The sequence below is a fragment of the Lycorma delicatula genome, chromosome 1, assembly GCF_047948215.1.
Source record: "Lycorma delicatula isolate Av1 chromosome 1, ASM4794821v1, whole genome shotgun sequence".
In the NCBI taxonomy this organism is placed as follows: Eukaryota; Metazoa; Arthropoda; class Insecta; order Hemiptera; family Fulgoridae; genus Lycorma; species Lycorma delicatula.
In genome coordinates, this window is record NC_134455.1 from 379,295,350 (window position 1) to 379,311,735 (window position 16,386).

General features: G+C 31.1%; 1 protein-coding gene across 3 annotated transcripts in view; it reads right to left on the reverse strand.

The window, feature by feature from the left end:
• Positions 1 to 2,624: 2,624 nt before the first annotated feature.
• The window catches only part of LOC142317306 (uncharacterized), a 39,655-nt gene continuing 25,893 nt past the window's right edge, over positions 2,625 to 16,386 (reverse strand). The window contains exons 4-7 of one of the 3 annotated variants that reach the window (XM_075353743.1): positions 11,721 to 11,918; positions 6,390 to 6,524; positions 5,267 to 5,395; positions 2,625 to 2,790 (exon numbers count right to left, since the gene is read on the reverse strand). In XM_075353743.1, coding sequence (XP_075209858.1) covers positions 11,854 to 11,918 — 65 coding nt within the window. In that variant the 3' untranslated portion in view covers positions 2,625 to 2,790; positions 5,267 to 5,395; positions 6,390 to 6,524; positions 11,721 to 11,853. The remainder of the gene's footprint in view (positions 2,791 to 5,266; positions 5,396 to 6,389; positions 6,525 to 11,720; positions 11,919 to 16,386) is intronic. The other 2 variants (XM_075353744.1, XM_075353745.1) reach the window with 2 other exon arrangements.

Genomic DNA, 16,386 nt, shown 5'->3' on the forward strand with positions numbered 1-16,386 from the left:
GGCGGATCATAAATCTCTACCTGTCCCGTAGGTATGCAGTCGCCAACTCTGAAGTAATGCAAATTACGCATGAGTTGGAGGGTGATGTGTCGCAGGGCTCGGTTCTCGGTCTTCTGCTATGGAACGTCGCATATGATGTTGTGTTGAGAATCGGGTATCCGGAAGGGGTCACTGCCCTAGTAGTACAACAAGAAGTGGCTGAACAGGGCAATGCAGCAATTTGCATGGCAAAGGAGTGGCTCGAATCAAATGGCCTTAAATTAGCAGAACGGAAGACGGTAGCAGTGGTCTTGGCTGGCAGAAGGCTTGACCCCATTGTTTCCGGAGTCGGTGAAACTGATGTTGCGACAACCAGCAAGGCTAAGTACCTTGGTGTTTGGTTGGACAGGCGGAGGACTTTTCTTGAGCACACTCGCGAGGTGGTTAGCAATGAGGACGAGTTAGTGCCCTAGCGAAGCTAATGAGAATTCTTGGCAGCCCATCTACCAGCAAGAGGAGACTCCTCGCCTCTGTGGCGTAGTCGGTGTGTTTGTATAGGGCTCCGTATGGATTACAGCCCTTAGCACCAGGCGGGCCAGGGAGCACCTGGATGGGCTGCAGAGAATGCTTGCCTTGCAGATTGCTTGTGCGTACAGCACTGTATCCAAAGAGGCGGTGTTTTTCATTGTCGAAGTTCCACTCTTGAGTCTCGTAGCAGATGAGCGGGGTACGGCGGCCGGTGACGCGTGTACATGGCTTATCAACCAGTGGCAGGAGAGATGGAGAGAGTCGAGAACGGGTGAATGACCATACCCCTCATCGCAGAAATAATTGTCTTGGTGAGGAGGACGTTCTTATAAGCTGACACAGTTTTTGAGTAACCATGGCTGCTTTGGGGCATATCTTCATAGGATTGGGAATTGGGCTTCTGCTCTATGTCAGTATTGTAGGGTCGTTGACTCCCCATAACATGTGCTATGGTGTGGGCGGTGGCATGATGTAAGGCGCCCAGTAGTGGAAGAGTTTGGGGAGTTAAGGGTCGGGAATGTAGTCCCTAATATGCTTGCCTCGGAAGCAGTGTAGCGGAGTAAAACTGCCATGGTTGAAGCTTTGTGCGTGGATGAAAGGCAAAAAATGGCGAGTAGGAGTACCTCGCACGTTGTGTTGATGTGCTCTTTTTCGGTCGGGGCTTGTGTTTTATTATTGTGTATTTCATTATTATTCATTGTATTGTATATTAGTAGATATATGTAGCTGGGCGAGATTAGTTTCTGTATGTATTAAGTGTATTGTATTTTTATGTATATAGGTGATATTGCATCATCTGTATCTAAATTTGTATTTTATTAATCATGTTTTATGTAGGCAAGTATTTGGTCGGGATTTATGTTGTGAATTATATTGTTTTATTGTAGCATATTATGCGTTTATCATAGTACTTCTCAGTAGTATTATGAGCAATTTCCTAAAAGGGTATTTATTACCGGTTTTTATTTGTAAGAAATTACTTTCGGGAGCAAGGGAAAAAAGTGTGTAGCATAACATTGTTCAGTACATTAAAATTGTACTGAAAAATTATCTGCAACTGTGTGGCCGTAAATTATACGGGATGGCCGTTTTTGCAGGGTGGTAACTGAGTTAACCTTATAAACCGGGTATATTTCTTTACAATCGTAACGAGAAAAAAATTATTTTTCGTAAGCCGTAGAATTCATGTTTTTCTTAAGTTTGTTGTTTTACTAAATTTAATGCAGAATAAAAATATAAATATATTTATAAACATATAAAATACACATTTTATCCACAAAATATTTTTATCCTACCCTGTCCTGTTAGTGTAGCTGTAAAATATATTGACTCAAAGTTGTTTTGAATATGTTGCTGAAGGGAAGGGTTTACATTTATTTGTGAATTTAGAGATTTTTTAAAATCTTATTGACCGATGCTAGTTAATATTCCAACCATTCACACCTATCTTCGTTCAATCAAATAATTATTAATGTTATTGTTAATATATAGCCAATCAACTTTATTTAAAATTAGATTTCAACTGCTTTATTCCTTTCTCCCTATACTCAGTTGTATTTTTATTTTTATCTGTTTTCTTTTAAAATATTGCGCTTTGTCATTCTGATAGTAGAAATCATTTGCTTTGTAATTTATTTATTTTTAAATTTAATGAGATCATTTTATTACTTCAAATGCAAATAAAAGTTCATTATTCTCTATTTATTCATATTAAATCATCATTCGAGTACTAGATTACGAAAGAGGGTTTGAGTGGCAATGCATGAAGCATTATGTAGAAACTTCTGGAATGACTGAGATGATTAAACGTGAAAACAATATAAATTTTTGATTAAGAGCTCACCAAGTAGGTATTGGATTCTTATTTTACCATATTTCTCTATCCTTTAAAACTCAGATTCATAAAATTAAAATTATCAGGAAGTTCAAAAAAATTAAATCCATTTTTACATTCAAAATAATGCAAAGATTCATTTTCTTGTTTTGGGATCGCTAAGCTCAAAAAAGGAATTGATTAATTAATAACGTCAGTATGTGTATATTTTTTTATATTTAATTCAACAGAATTTTTAATTTGTAATCTATTAATCTTACATTCAGGGAAGTAAACTTCTGATTCTACAAAGAACACAATTTAAAAAAAAACAAGTTTCTTTAAAGTAACTAAAAAACATATAATTAAATGTTAAATGTAATTTGTATGAGTTTGTTTTATCCCTTAATAAATTACAAGCTCAGTTACAGTTTTGATAATTCTTCTTAATTGTCCAGTATAGTGTTCACCTACACAAAGACAGGTCAATTAATTTATGTCAATAAAACAATATAGAAGTAAATCAATTATATTTGCAAAAGGATTTCAATCAGATCTACTCTCTTTCCTATCTTCTTGTTCAATACGAAACCTACTACTCCTTGCCTGCCCTTAATTTGAAGCTGTGTTAATTATTCTAAAATCACCTGACCAAAAGTCGTTTTCCTCTTCTTACCAAACCTTGCTAATTCCTGCTACATCTACACTAAATCTATTCATTTACCTCTTTAAATTTTCTAACCTACCAACCTTTTTTAGACTTCTAACATTCCACGATCCGACTCATAAAATGTTCTTTTTTAATATTTTACTAAGGTAGGCGTAAGTATTAGTTAAATATCTTTACTATATATGAATATGCAGAGAGTTACATTTTCTTGCAAAAAAGCAGCTGTGGTTTTCCATTGCTTTCAGCTGCGCAGTAATCAAAAATGAAAGGGACACACCCAAAGTCAATGTCTATTTATGATGAAACAAAAATGGTATAATCAGACTGATTTTTTTCATGCAGCTCACTGTGACAGGGCACATTTATCTCAACCTGTTTGAGAATTTTCATGTTCGTCAGATTCCTGCCGGATTCAGTTTCCAACAAGATGGTGCTCCAAAACACTTATATTGAGATGTTACCATATTCCTGACAACACTTCCCTAGATGTAGGATCAGATGAAGTACCAACTGCATGGCCAGCTAGATCTCTCAGATATAACTTCTCTAACTTTTTTCCTTGAAATTTCATTAAAAGTTGTTACAAAGGAAAGTTTGAGATTTGGACGATTTAAAACAAATTGAAGGCGTAGGTCTAATAATGAAATAATTATCCTGCATATCAGTTGTATATAATATAATTAAATAAAATTACATATCAAACATAATAGAAAATTAAAACTACAATCATATATAAAAAACGTATGAAGTCGGTTAAATAAAATAACTACTTCTACTATAAATAACAAATTAAATTTAAAAAATAAAATAAATAGAATAAATTTACGCTATGTAACCTAGAAAACCAATTTACATTACTGAGTGGATTTAAATCACGCTATTTATAAAAATTATAATCATTTCTTTTTTTTATCTATAAATGTGCTGCCATCTGTTGCTGCTTTTTTAAGTGTCATCATCATATTCTGTCTGAAAGTTGATCAAGTAGGAATCTTTTGTATTTATATGTTTAAATATCTGAAAAATGTCCTAACTTTACCTAGTATTATTTAAATTAAATTTCTTGATATTTTAATATTAAAATTAACTATTTACAATATTTAAATTTGTTATTATGTTTGATATGTAATTTTATATAAATATATTATATACAGCTGATGGTGAAGGATCCTGCAAAGGTGCTTTTGGAATAAAAAACAAGGTAAGTGTCATTTCATTTACTTTATAATTCTGTACTGGGGTTGTTCGAGTTGATTTTTTTATTATAAAAATACTACATATATATACATATGATCAAACTGAAAAACATGATTTATAATGTATAATTTTATAACAAATAAAATAAAAATATATATTTTTTAAATTCTTCTAAATTCGCATCCTCTTTTAACAATATATTAAAAACATTTAAAAACTTGTAAATAAATGATGATGTGGTGCGCATGCAAGAAACACTAATATATATATATATTTCCACACAGGGCAAGAAACTTAAAAACCAAACTGAGAGAGCTTAACTACAGGTATTTGAGGGTTACCTTTTACACTGCTCCTATTAGCACTATTATTGGAGGTGTATATTACTGCTCTAATCTATTATTGTCTGTTGTAAACTATTCATGCTTCAGTGCAATAATTTTCGAGAACAGTGGTTTTCCTTGTCAACACCATTTGTCTAGTGCAATTCTGACTAGACGATTTGTCTAGTTGCAAGTCCTACACTATCAATAACTGAAGGCATTGACAACAGTTTGCATCAGGTGACTCTCAATAATATTACTTTAGCATTGATGCATCAGCTGTGCAGGGTGATAACTTCGGATATCTTTTGTCAAAATATGGTAGATATGTTAAGTCTTCCTAACGTAATCACAAAATTAGATTTTATATTATTTTCTTTTCATTTACAGATTTTATGTCACAACCATGTTTAGTCTGTACCAGGTCCAATTTAAACTGCCTATCTGATAAATATTGAAACATGAACACTGAATACAATTAACAACAAATCACCCAAAGCTTACTAAAATGTCAACTCCATCAACAGGTTAAAATTCACATATTTCAGTCATTAATGAATTTCAAAAACACACTTTGCTCTCACACATTGACCATTTATCATTCACAAACATCTCAATAAATCGATATTAATTAAACAAAACAAAATACAGTTACAAACATTTTTTTTAAAACGAACACATTGAAATATATACACAGTAATGAAATTAACAAGAGACAAATCATGTTTGTTACAATAGCCAATAGCTTATACTTACACGGCATGGATAAAATACCATCCCATCTTTTGTCTTCACTGTGTGAAAATCTTTTATTCGAAGTTCATTGCTTTTCATATTAAGATTAACCTGTGGTGAAACATCATCATTCAATAAGATCTCAGATTCCTTTAAAAAAAAAAGATAAAGAACACAAATTACAAACTAAGTAATTTCCAATAAATGTTTTTTTTTTATTTTATTCTGACTGGAACTTAGTAATAATAAAACATATATACAAATCACATACCATAAAAATAAATATTTTTGGCAGTAAATACCATTAAAATCTGTCTTGCTAAAATTTTTAGAAAAATCCAAGTATTATGACAAAATTAGGCCAAAAAAGAAGAAAATTGTTTTAATTTTATTTTTATATGAATTTACTATTTAAAGAATAATTTAATGGTTATATATATATATATATTATACACTTTATTTTCTCAATGTGTACATTGTAAAAAATAACAAAATAGCAAACATATTAATCACAAATTTAATCCTGAGAAAATTGATTTTATAAGTCAATTTAAAACAAATATGGGGGTTGTTCAGGAAGGTTTTGAAGAATTTTTTTTTTAAACTTTCAACTTAATTCTCTTACAATTTGATTCATTTACCCAGATTTTCCAACTTTTTTTATATTATCAGTATGATGTGATGTGTCCAACTCTGCGAAATAAGCAGTTCTCTCACCTTTGCATCATTAGAAATAAATCTTTGTCCAATGAGCCATTTCTTCAGATTTCGGAGAAGGAAGTAATTAATTGAAGCCAAGTCAGGTGAATACAGCACATGCTTTCAGATGACATTGTCAAAGTGTAAATTATCATTGAGTTTTGCAACTACTATCAGAGACATGTGTACCGGCACATGATTGTGGTAAAAGAACAGTATCTTTTTGGCCAATGTGGCAGTACATATCAATCAGTCTAGTAAAACATCAGAACTGTAATGATCCTCATACTTGAAAGTTCATGTATTACTAAAGAATAAACCAAAACATGGTAAAAAAATGCATTGAAGTCAAATTAAAACATCAACATTAAGTGCTTACATAAAGTTTCACTCACATAACTACTCCACTAAATTCACTCTGAAAGGGCGAGTAAAACTAACTTACTGCTTCATTGTTGATTTTATGATCTTCAAATTTAATTAGGTTGGTCCCTTCAGTTACAAGAGGATCTGTCGCTTCATCAAAATTATCACACCCATTACTGATCGGCTCCTCTTTCACTTGCAAAGATTCACTTTCCTGAAACACAAAATCAATAATTTAATGTTATAGTTCAAGGCATGATGATCTTTCCATATGACACAAAAAAAAGCAAAAAATAAAACAAATACTGTTAGAGGGCAAAGCTTCATACACGTAGATATTCTTTACAGGTACATCCATTATCTTCAAAAATAAAAACACTCTAAGTTAAAATTTAAGTATTTATAATAAAAACAACAAAGTCGCTGAAAACTGTAAAACATTTCATATATTGAAATTTTTATTTATATTTATTTGTGTGTAACTTTTTTTTTTACGTGAATATTTAAGAACTGAATTATAGTTTGTAATTATTATATATAAAATATTGTCAAGTGAATGATTAATGCGAGACCTGACATTAGACACATCACTAATAAAAATGGCACTAGTCATTCTCAAGAATGAAAGAGAAGAAGAGGTTTTGCAATATTTTCTTCATGCAACAAATATGCACAAGTGTTACATAAACATGATATTACCACTGAAATAAAGGTGATAATCAGCCACACACAAGCAGCTCAATTATTTATACCACAGAAATTTATGTACAATGGACATCAAAACTGTCAGAGAACATTACCATGACTGTGCCCAGACGTACTTTAGTTGCTTCACATGAAACAAAATCAAACCTAGGGCAGACAGTTTAAAGCAACCAACTAATGGTCTTTTAAACAGAAAATTATAAATTATATATGACTCCATTCACTAAAAACATTAAAAAGGTGGAGCTACAATTTTAATAATTTTTTTTTAAACCTTACAGTCCAGTACACTCTTCTTCAATTCAGAGAAGCCCCTTATTGAACAAAATGTTGAAATTCATCAAAGTCACTCCCAAAAATTATAGGCTCTCCGTAGGAGATGATCCTCTCATACTCTGAGAATGACATTCCCCTGTCGTATATTCCCGATACAGAATAAAAATTGCACCTACAAGATGTGTTGTTATTATGGAAACCATATAAGTAAGGAATCACGATATTATTGTTGTGAATGTGATGTTGGTATTTGTCCTGCCCCTTGTTTTAGAAATTTCCACACTAAGAAGGAAAACATTTTCATATTTCAAAACATTAAAATTCATTTAAAAAAAATAATTTATAACTAGTATTAAACTGAAATATAGTAATAACTCTTTGAACAGGCAAACATGAATCTAAGTTATTATTCTGTGATCTTGAACTCTGAATGCATAAATTTATAAATATTTATGAACTATTTCTATAATTTAATAGTTTTTACAGTTAGATGAGAAAAGTATACATAGAAGATTCACAACATGTAAACAAATTTCACCATGCCTCAATGAGATAATGTTATGTATCAGACTACACTTTGTTTAGTTTGGTAGAGACTCAGATCATCCATTCCTGAGACATATGGTTAATTAAACCCCAACCACCAGAGTACACAGGTATTCACTGTTAAATTAATAAATCTTATAAAAACAACTTTTTTGTAATGAGTTAAACACTAGATCAGCCTGGTGGGCTAAATATATATATTATTATTATCTTTTATGACCGCATAGGATGATTTTAGTCAGTCTGTTATGCATGTCTCTTTGATGGGACTGTTTGGGCCTTGTGGTCCTCCCATTACTTTTTCATACATTTCAATCTTTGTGCCCTTTCTAGTGTTGAAAATGTTTGTGTTGTGAGGTTTTATCTTATAAGAGTTTTTGTTCATGAATTTCTCATTTAATTTTATCGTACCTGTGGCGTCTACTGATGTAATGCCAATTTCCTTCAGATCCTATCTTATTTCTCTCAATCATCTGCATCCTGCCTTTGTATTTTCCGAGTCGAGATTGTACTGCATTAGCAGTTTCCGAAGTCTTGAATACTGCATCCACATGATTATGTCGAAAGAATCCTAATCTCCTCTTATGCATATCAGTAATGGGTTCTAACTCTTTGTACATGATTTTGTTTGGCACACTCCTACCACTGCCCATCTTTCAGATACTTTTTATCCATGCAAGTTCTTCTAATTTTTTCTTTCCTTCTTCTGGAATCTGTCTGTCTTTCATTGTTTGTTCAGGTGGAAGAGTGTTTGCTGCATAAGTGGTTTATGGTTTTATAACTGTGTTTAAGTGTCTTATTTTTGTATTTATTGATAGGCATTTTTATTATAAGTGTACCAGGTTAATTTTTGTGCTTCAACTAGATTTTTCTTCTTATTCAGATAAAGGAATGTTTGTTTAGATTGTTTGTTACTATTTCTTGTTGTTATATTTAAATTGGGTTACTAAATTTTGGGTCCAATTTTATTTGTAATGTTTTGAAGTACTAATATCCGTGATTTAGTTTCATCAATACCAATTGCTACAAGTGCCAACTCGTCAGCAAAACTAGGAAGGTTTGTTTCAATTTTTCCACCCATTTTAACTTTTGTGAGACAACTTTTTGAGAGCTTGAGCCATTCCCTCATCACCATTTCTAAAATACAGTTGAACAGTAGTCGTGAGAACTCATTGCCTTGGCGCAGTCCTGTTTTGATCTCAAAACGTTCTGAGAGCTCACCCCAATTTTACCTTTGACACAGTTTGTAATCCATTATTAGCTTGAAATTCAAGATGTGTTCTGGGCAGCTCCTCCAGGCTCTGAAACCTTCCTTGTATTCTCCTGGTTTTTTTTTTGAGTTGTGGTTTGCTCCTGTTGAGGATGATTCTTGAAAGAATTTTATATGTTGTGTCTAGGAGTGAGACTCCCCAGTTAATTGTTAGGGTCTGTTTTGCCCGCATTTTTGTGTAGGAAATGGAAATGGATGAGGAAATGGATCGTCCACTGTTCTGGTAGTTCTTCTTTGATCTAGATGTTGACAAACTGTAGATGAAGGACAATTTTTGCTGATCTTCCTGCATGATTTCAGATCTTTCCAAAAGTCTGATCTTCTCCTGCTGCTATGTAATTCTTCATCTCACCCAGTGCTTGGTAGACTACTTTTATTGTGGGAGGGTTGATGTTTTCTGGTGGTGTTGGTGTTAAAGTTTAAGAATTTTGTTGGTTCTTCGCAATTTAGGATATCGTTAAAATATTTAATAAGGATTTCCACATTGTTTATATTTCTGTTAGCCAGTTTCTTCTATTGACTTCAGTGTTTCTTAATGATGTAGTCTCTTTATTCTCCTTAGGGGTCAGGTGGTTTATCCACCGGACCACTAAGATTATCCAAACATACCTTACACCCAAAAACTTACAGGTTTTCCAAAATTACAAAAGAAAAGTATACCAACAAGACGATTAATTAATTTCAAATCAGCCCTAAGTTATATTATTACTAAAATTATTGTTAAAGCAATTAGATCAAAGATAAATTTAGAATATAAATATAATATAAAAAACAGGTACGAATTAATAAATAAAATAAGTTAAAAATTATTAAAACTATAATTACTAGCTTTGATATAATTAATATGTACCCAGATAAACCCATTGATTACACAATCTCAAAAGAAAATAAATTAATAAAAGCAGGAGAAGACATAAAATTTATAAATATTTAACAATTAGAAACATGTGTAAGCAGAATTATTTTGAATTTATTGGAACCTGTTACATATGAGAACATATTTTACCCATAGGATTTCCCTTATCTGCTTTAATGTCAAAAATATATTGCAGGAATTTGATAATAGAACAGTATATGGCATAAATCATGTATATTAAATTTTATTGTGGGTCAGATTCGTGGATGATAATTTAGTTATACATGAACCAGTTATAGATAATGATGAAGCAATTTTAAATAAATTCAATCCAGATCATAAAATTTTATATTTTACAAATGAAATGGAACATAACAGAAAAATAAATTATTTAGATGTATATGTTAAAATAAAAACAATCAAATAATAACTGAATTATATAAAAAAAAACCTATCTAAAATGAAATTATTATAAATAGGAATTCTAATCATATTTGGTCCCACAAGGTTAATATTTTTAAGTACATGATAAACAGAGCAATAAAATACATAAACGACAAATGGGAATTTTGTAATTTTTGTATAAATAATATAGCTATAAAAAAATGGATATCATCACATAAGCATGAAGCTTGTGTGGTGCATGAAAATGTAATTTTATAACATATGAAAAATGTCATACCTGACCAGGATTTGATATAGAACACGATATAGGAATTTTTGCTGATGAATCGCAACTATGTATTAATAATATTGTTGACAATCACATACATAAATACTTATACAAAAATTTAAGAAGAAGTCCTCTAGTGAACTTATTACCGCAATTATTAATAAGAAAAAACCCATAAGCTTCAAACACAATATAAATCTATTTTAAAATTAAATAAAAATGAAATTCATTCAATGTGTGATTAGGAGGGTAAAATGATGTTGAGAAGATAAATGGGAATCTTTATCTTCCTTAAGTGGGAAGATAAATGACATGTCTTGTGTTTGACGACTAAACATAAATAGTGTAGTAGAAGTATGGAAAGGAAAGAAGACTATAGTTCCAAAAGTTGCCAACGATTATATTTTTATAGACCGAGTTGATAAGGTGGATCAACTGCAAGCGCATATCTATTCAAAAGAAAAAGACAAAAAGGGTATATAAAAGCAGTTCTGCCAACTTTTAAATATCACTGTATTTAATGCTCATAGTTTACATAAGAAAAGTGCTGAGAAGTACAATCATCTTCAATTCAGACAGAAAATTGTTGAAATTCATCATAGGCATTTCCAAAAAAGGTAGGCCCTCTGAGAAGATCCTCTAATTCTCTCTCTGTGTAATGACATTTCCAGTCAAATATTCGGGATTCACAAAAAACCTACACAAAATAAGATGTTTTTAGTATAAGAAACATAAGAAATGAATTGCAACTTTATCGCTATGAAGATGATATTGGTATTTGTGCTGCCTCTTGTTTTAGAAATTTCCACACTAAGGAAAACAAACATATTTCTAAAATAATTTTCATATTTCAAAAACTTTAAAGCTTAAATTCAGATTAGACAACTTAAAAAAGCTAACACATTGTTTGAAAAAATTTTAACTTATAATTTCAATTTTTTCAAATAAATCTTCACTTCAATAGGGATTTTTTTTATCAATCTTAATTTTACTGGTTTTTTAATTTAACTTTTTTCACTTCACTTAGCAAAAACATATATGTATTTTTTTAGCCTTTGTAAAACTTATTAAAGTAAATTTTTACCCAATTATCCAGATCTGGCCTTGCAAAGGTTCATCTGAAAAATTGGTGTTTTCACTGTATGCAAAATCTAATATCCTTACATACCACTTCATTTTTAACTTCTAAATTTTCTGATTTATTCAAGTTAGTGTCTTCAATTGTTAAATGATCTTTTTTGATATAAAGTAGTTCCTCTTTCAGCTGTAGTAAATCTACTTGCTGTAATAAAAAACAAAAAAATGAATGCTACAAAGTAAAGATTTTTACGATTTTTTTTTATAATTTATTAAATAAAAATAAATTGCTACTGTAATTTGGTTAGCATACACATATACATATAGACAGCCACAGTTAAATTATTACTATTATTATTAGGTGACTTTAATATGCCCGATTTTGCTAAATATTATCAAAAAATGTTTCAACTCATCTTATAGATTTTTCTACAAATTGTAACCTTTTACAATCAAATAATCTGTTAAAACTCTTAAGGTAATTCCCATGAGTTTTTTCTAATCTTACTGACATTATGTTAATAATGCTTACAGTAAAACTTTTTATCATGGTAAATATCATTTACCTTAGAGATAACGTTGCCTAAGGTTTTGAATTAAATCATATACCTAAACAATTCTTACCAGATATTTTTATAAAATTCACCATTTACTAAATAGGAGTTTGATTGTAAATGATATTTATTTACTATATTGCCATATAATATTGAAGTTTGTGAGTGAAACAAGGAAACTGAATTTAGTAGCAAATGAAAAATGCAATACCTGACTCGGATTTGATATTTATCACCAATATAGACTTTTTTTTAGAACTGCAACTACATATTAACAATATTGTTGATACTCATGTACAAAAAATATTTATAAAAAATGTAATTTTTGAAGCAGTTCTCTACTGAGAATTTACGCAATTATTAATGAGAAAAACTTCCATAAGCTTCAAAAACAACATAGATCTACCTTATTATTAAGATATATTTAAGAACAAAATATTTGTAATACTCTTAGTCAAGATTTATTTTTTAATTATACTGTTAAAGTTGAGGAATCTTTGTCTAATGATTCCAAAGATTTTTTTTAAAATAAGCTAACAAAAACAATGATAAATCTATTTTAGGTGGCCACAAAGGCGGAGCGAATGTCCTCAACACTGATGAGGCTAAGGGCCAATGTCGGAGGTCCCAGAGCATCTAAACGCAGGATATTAGCATCTACGGTGGTGTTGGATATATAGCCGATACTATTGCTATCACATACAATATTGTATTTACTGCTTCAATTTCATTGTATTCTGTACTCAAATTCAGTCATCTTTCACGTAATGCATTTCACACTGTGGGTTTAAGAAAAAATTTAAAAAATATATTTTGTCTTATGCTGCCTAAGCTACTTAATGTAATTGTTTTACAATACTTATCTCAAAATTTTAGCCAAAGATTTCATTTTCATAGTTTGCAATTGTTATTTTATATTAGTTTATGTTCAAAACAAAACTATATCAGTTTAAGGATAAAATCAAAACCTAAACTGACGATTGTTAACGTCTATATGCCTACAAGCGCCCATGATGATGATGAGGTAGAGTGCGTATACGAAGAGATTGATGAAGCAAATAAACACGTAAAAGGAGATGAAAATTTAATTATAGTTGGAGATTGGAATGTAAGCATTGGAAAATGCAATGAAGGAAATATAGTGGGTGAATACGGGCTGGGCAAAAGGAATGAAAGAGGGGACCGACTTATAGAGTTTTGCACGAAGTATAATTTAGTAATTGCCAACACCCAATTTAAAAATCATAATAGAAGAATAAACACTTGGAAAAAGCCAGGCGATACTGCAAGGTATCAGATATATTATATCATGGTTAAGCAAAGATTTAGAAATCAACTCGTTGACTGCAAAACTTACCCTGGAGCAGACATTGATAGCGACCATAATTTGGTGATAATGAAATGTAGATTGGGGTTTAAAAACCTGAAGAAAAGGTGTCAGATGAATCGGTGGAATTTAGAGAAGCTTGAGGAAGAGGAGGTAAAGAAGATTTTTGAGGAGGACATCGTAAGAGGTCTGAGTAAAAAAGATAAGGTAGAAAATGTAGAAGAAGAATGGGAGAATGTTAAAAAGGAAATTCTTAAATCAGCAGAAGCAAACTTAGGCGGAATAAAGAGAACTGGTAGAAAACCTTGGGTTTCAGACGATATATTGCAGCTGATGGATGAACGTAGAAAATATAAGAATGCTAGTGATGAAGAAAGTAAAAGGAATATCGGCAATTAAGAAATGCTATAAACAGGAAGTGCAAACTGGTGAAAGAAGAGTGGATTAAAGAAAAGTGTTCAGAAGTGGAAAGAGAAATGAACATTGGTAAAATAGACGGAGCAGACAGGAAAGTTAAGGAAAATTTTGGGGTACATAAATTAAAATGTAATCTGTTAAACAAAGATGGTACACCAATATATAATACGAAAGGTAAAGTCGATAGATGGGTGGAATATATTGAAGAGTTATACGGAGGATATGAATTAGAAAATGGTGTTATAGAGGAAGAAGAGGAAGTTGAGGAGGATGAAATGGGAGAAACAATACTGAGATCTGAATTTAAGAGAGCATTAAAAGATTTAAATAGCAGAAAGGCTCCTGGAATAGACGGAATACCTGTAGAATTACTGCGCAGTGCAGGTGAGGAAGCGATTGATAGATTATACAAACTGGTGTGTAATATTTATGAAAATGGGGAATTTCCATCAGACTTCAAAAAAAGTGTTATAGTTATGATACCAAAGAAAGCAGGGGCAGATAAATGTGAAGAATACAGAACAATTAGTTTAACTAGTCATGCATCAAAAATCTTAACTAGAATTTTGTACAGAAGAATTGAGAGGAGAGTGGAAGAAGTGTTAGGAGAAGACCAATTTGGTTTCAGGAAAAGTATAGGGACAAGGGAAGCAATTTTAGGCGTCAGATTAATAGTAGAAGGATGATTAAAGAAAAACAAACCAACATACTTGGCGTTTATAGACCTAGAAAAGGCTTTCGATAACGTAGACTGGAATAAAATGTTCAGCATTTTAAAAAAATTAGGGTTCAAATACAGAGATAGAAGAACAATTGCTAACATGTACAGGAACCAAACAGCTACAATAACAAGTGAAGAACATAAGAAAGAAGCCCTAATAAGAAAGGGAGTCCGCCAAGGATGTTCCCTATCTCCGTTACTTTTTAATCTTTACATGGAACTAGCAGTTAATGATGTTAAAGAACAATTTAGATTCGGAGTAACAGTACAAGGTGAAAAGATAAAGATGCTACGATTTGCTGATGATATAGTAATTCTAGCCGAGAGTAAAAAGGATTTAGAAGAAACAATGAACGGCATAGATGAAGTCCTACGCAAAAACTATCGCATGAAAATAAACAAGAACAAAACAAAAGTAATGAAATGTAGTAGAAATAACAAAGATGGACCACTGAATGTGAAAATAGGAGGAGAAAAGATTATGGAGGTAGAAGAATTTTGTTATTTGGGAAGTAAAATTACTAAAGATGGACGAAGCAGGAGCGATATAAAATGCCGAATAGCACAAGCTAAACGAGCCTTCAGTAATTAATATAATTTGTTTACATCAAAAATTAATTTAAATGTCAGGAAAAGATTTTTGAAAGTGTATGTTTGGAGTGTCGCTTTATATGGAAGTGAAACTTGGACCATCGGAGTATCTGAGAAGAAAAGATTAGAAGCTTTTGAAATGTGGTGCTATAGGAGAATGTTAAAAATCAGATGGGTGGATAAAGTGACAAATTTTTTTTTTTTTTTTTTTTTTTTTTGAGGGCGAAAAACGCTTGTGCGTTATCATCGCCCGGATCCTTTTTTTATATAGAAAATTAAATGTTTTAAAACTATTCTAAATGATGAATAAAACTTATAACTAATATCGAAGGTAAAAACTAATATAAGATCAAAGTAAATAGAATTTTACAAAGTCCAAGATGGGTGTAAAGGGCCCATTCTTGGATAACAAAAGACTAAAAAAAAACTAAAAACCATAAAAGATCTAATATAAAACTTAAAACTAAAACAACAAAATGAAATAAAATTTAGGACTAACACAAATTATATAATTAAAACTAGATTAAAAATAAAAATTAAAAAGTTGAAATAAAACATAAAACTAACATTACTAAAATCTTACAACTAATATCACAGACAGTCTTTAAAATATTAAAAATAAAAAAATAAATAAATAAAATAAATAAAAAATAACTATATAAAATTTAACAAATTCCGATAAGGAGTGTAAAAGGCTCCTAATCGGATAAAAAAAAAAAAAAAAATAAAGAATAAAAAAAAATCAAAAACTCAGAAAAAAAGAAACTTATTTAAAAACTCTTCTAGCATTAAAAAATATACGCAACGATATTAAATTTTTTGCATTAACCCAGCACTTTGAAGAAATAAAAACAACCGGGTTAAAATTTCATTATCATTGCACAAGACACCACGGATGTTTCTGGGTAGATTAAATTTACGATGCAGTGCCGCATAACATATGCAATCCACGAGTATATGGTGCAGTTGCATCGTGCGCATAGGGGTGCTTGTCCTCTTATCATCAGGTAATCGTGTGTGATCCTCGTGTGTCCTATCCGCAATCGACAAAGGACTACTTCCT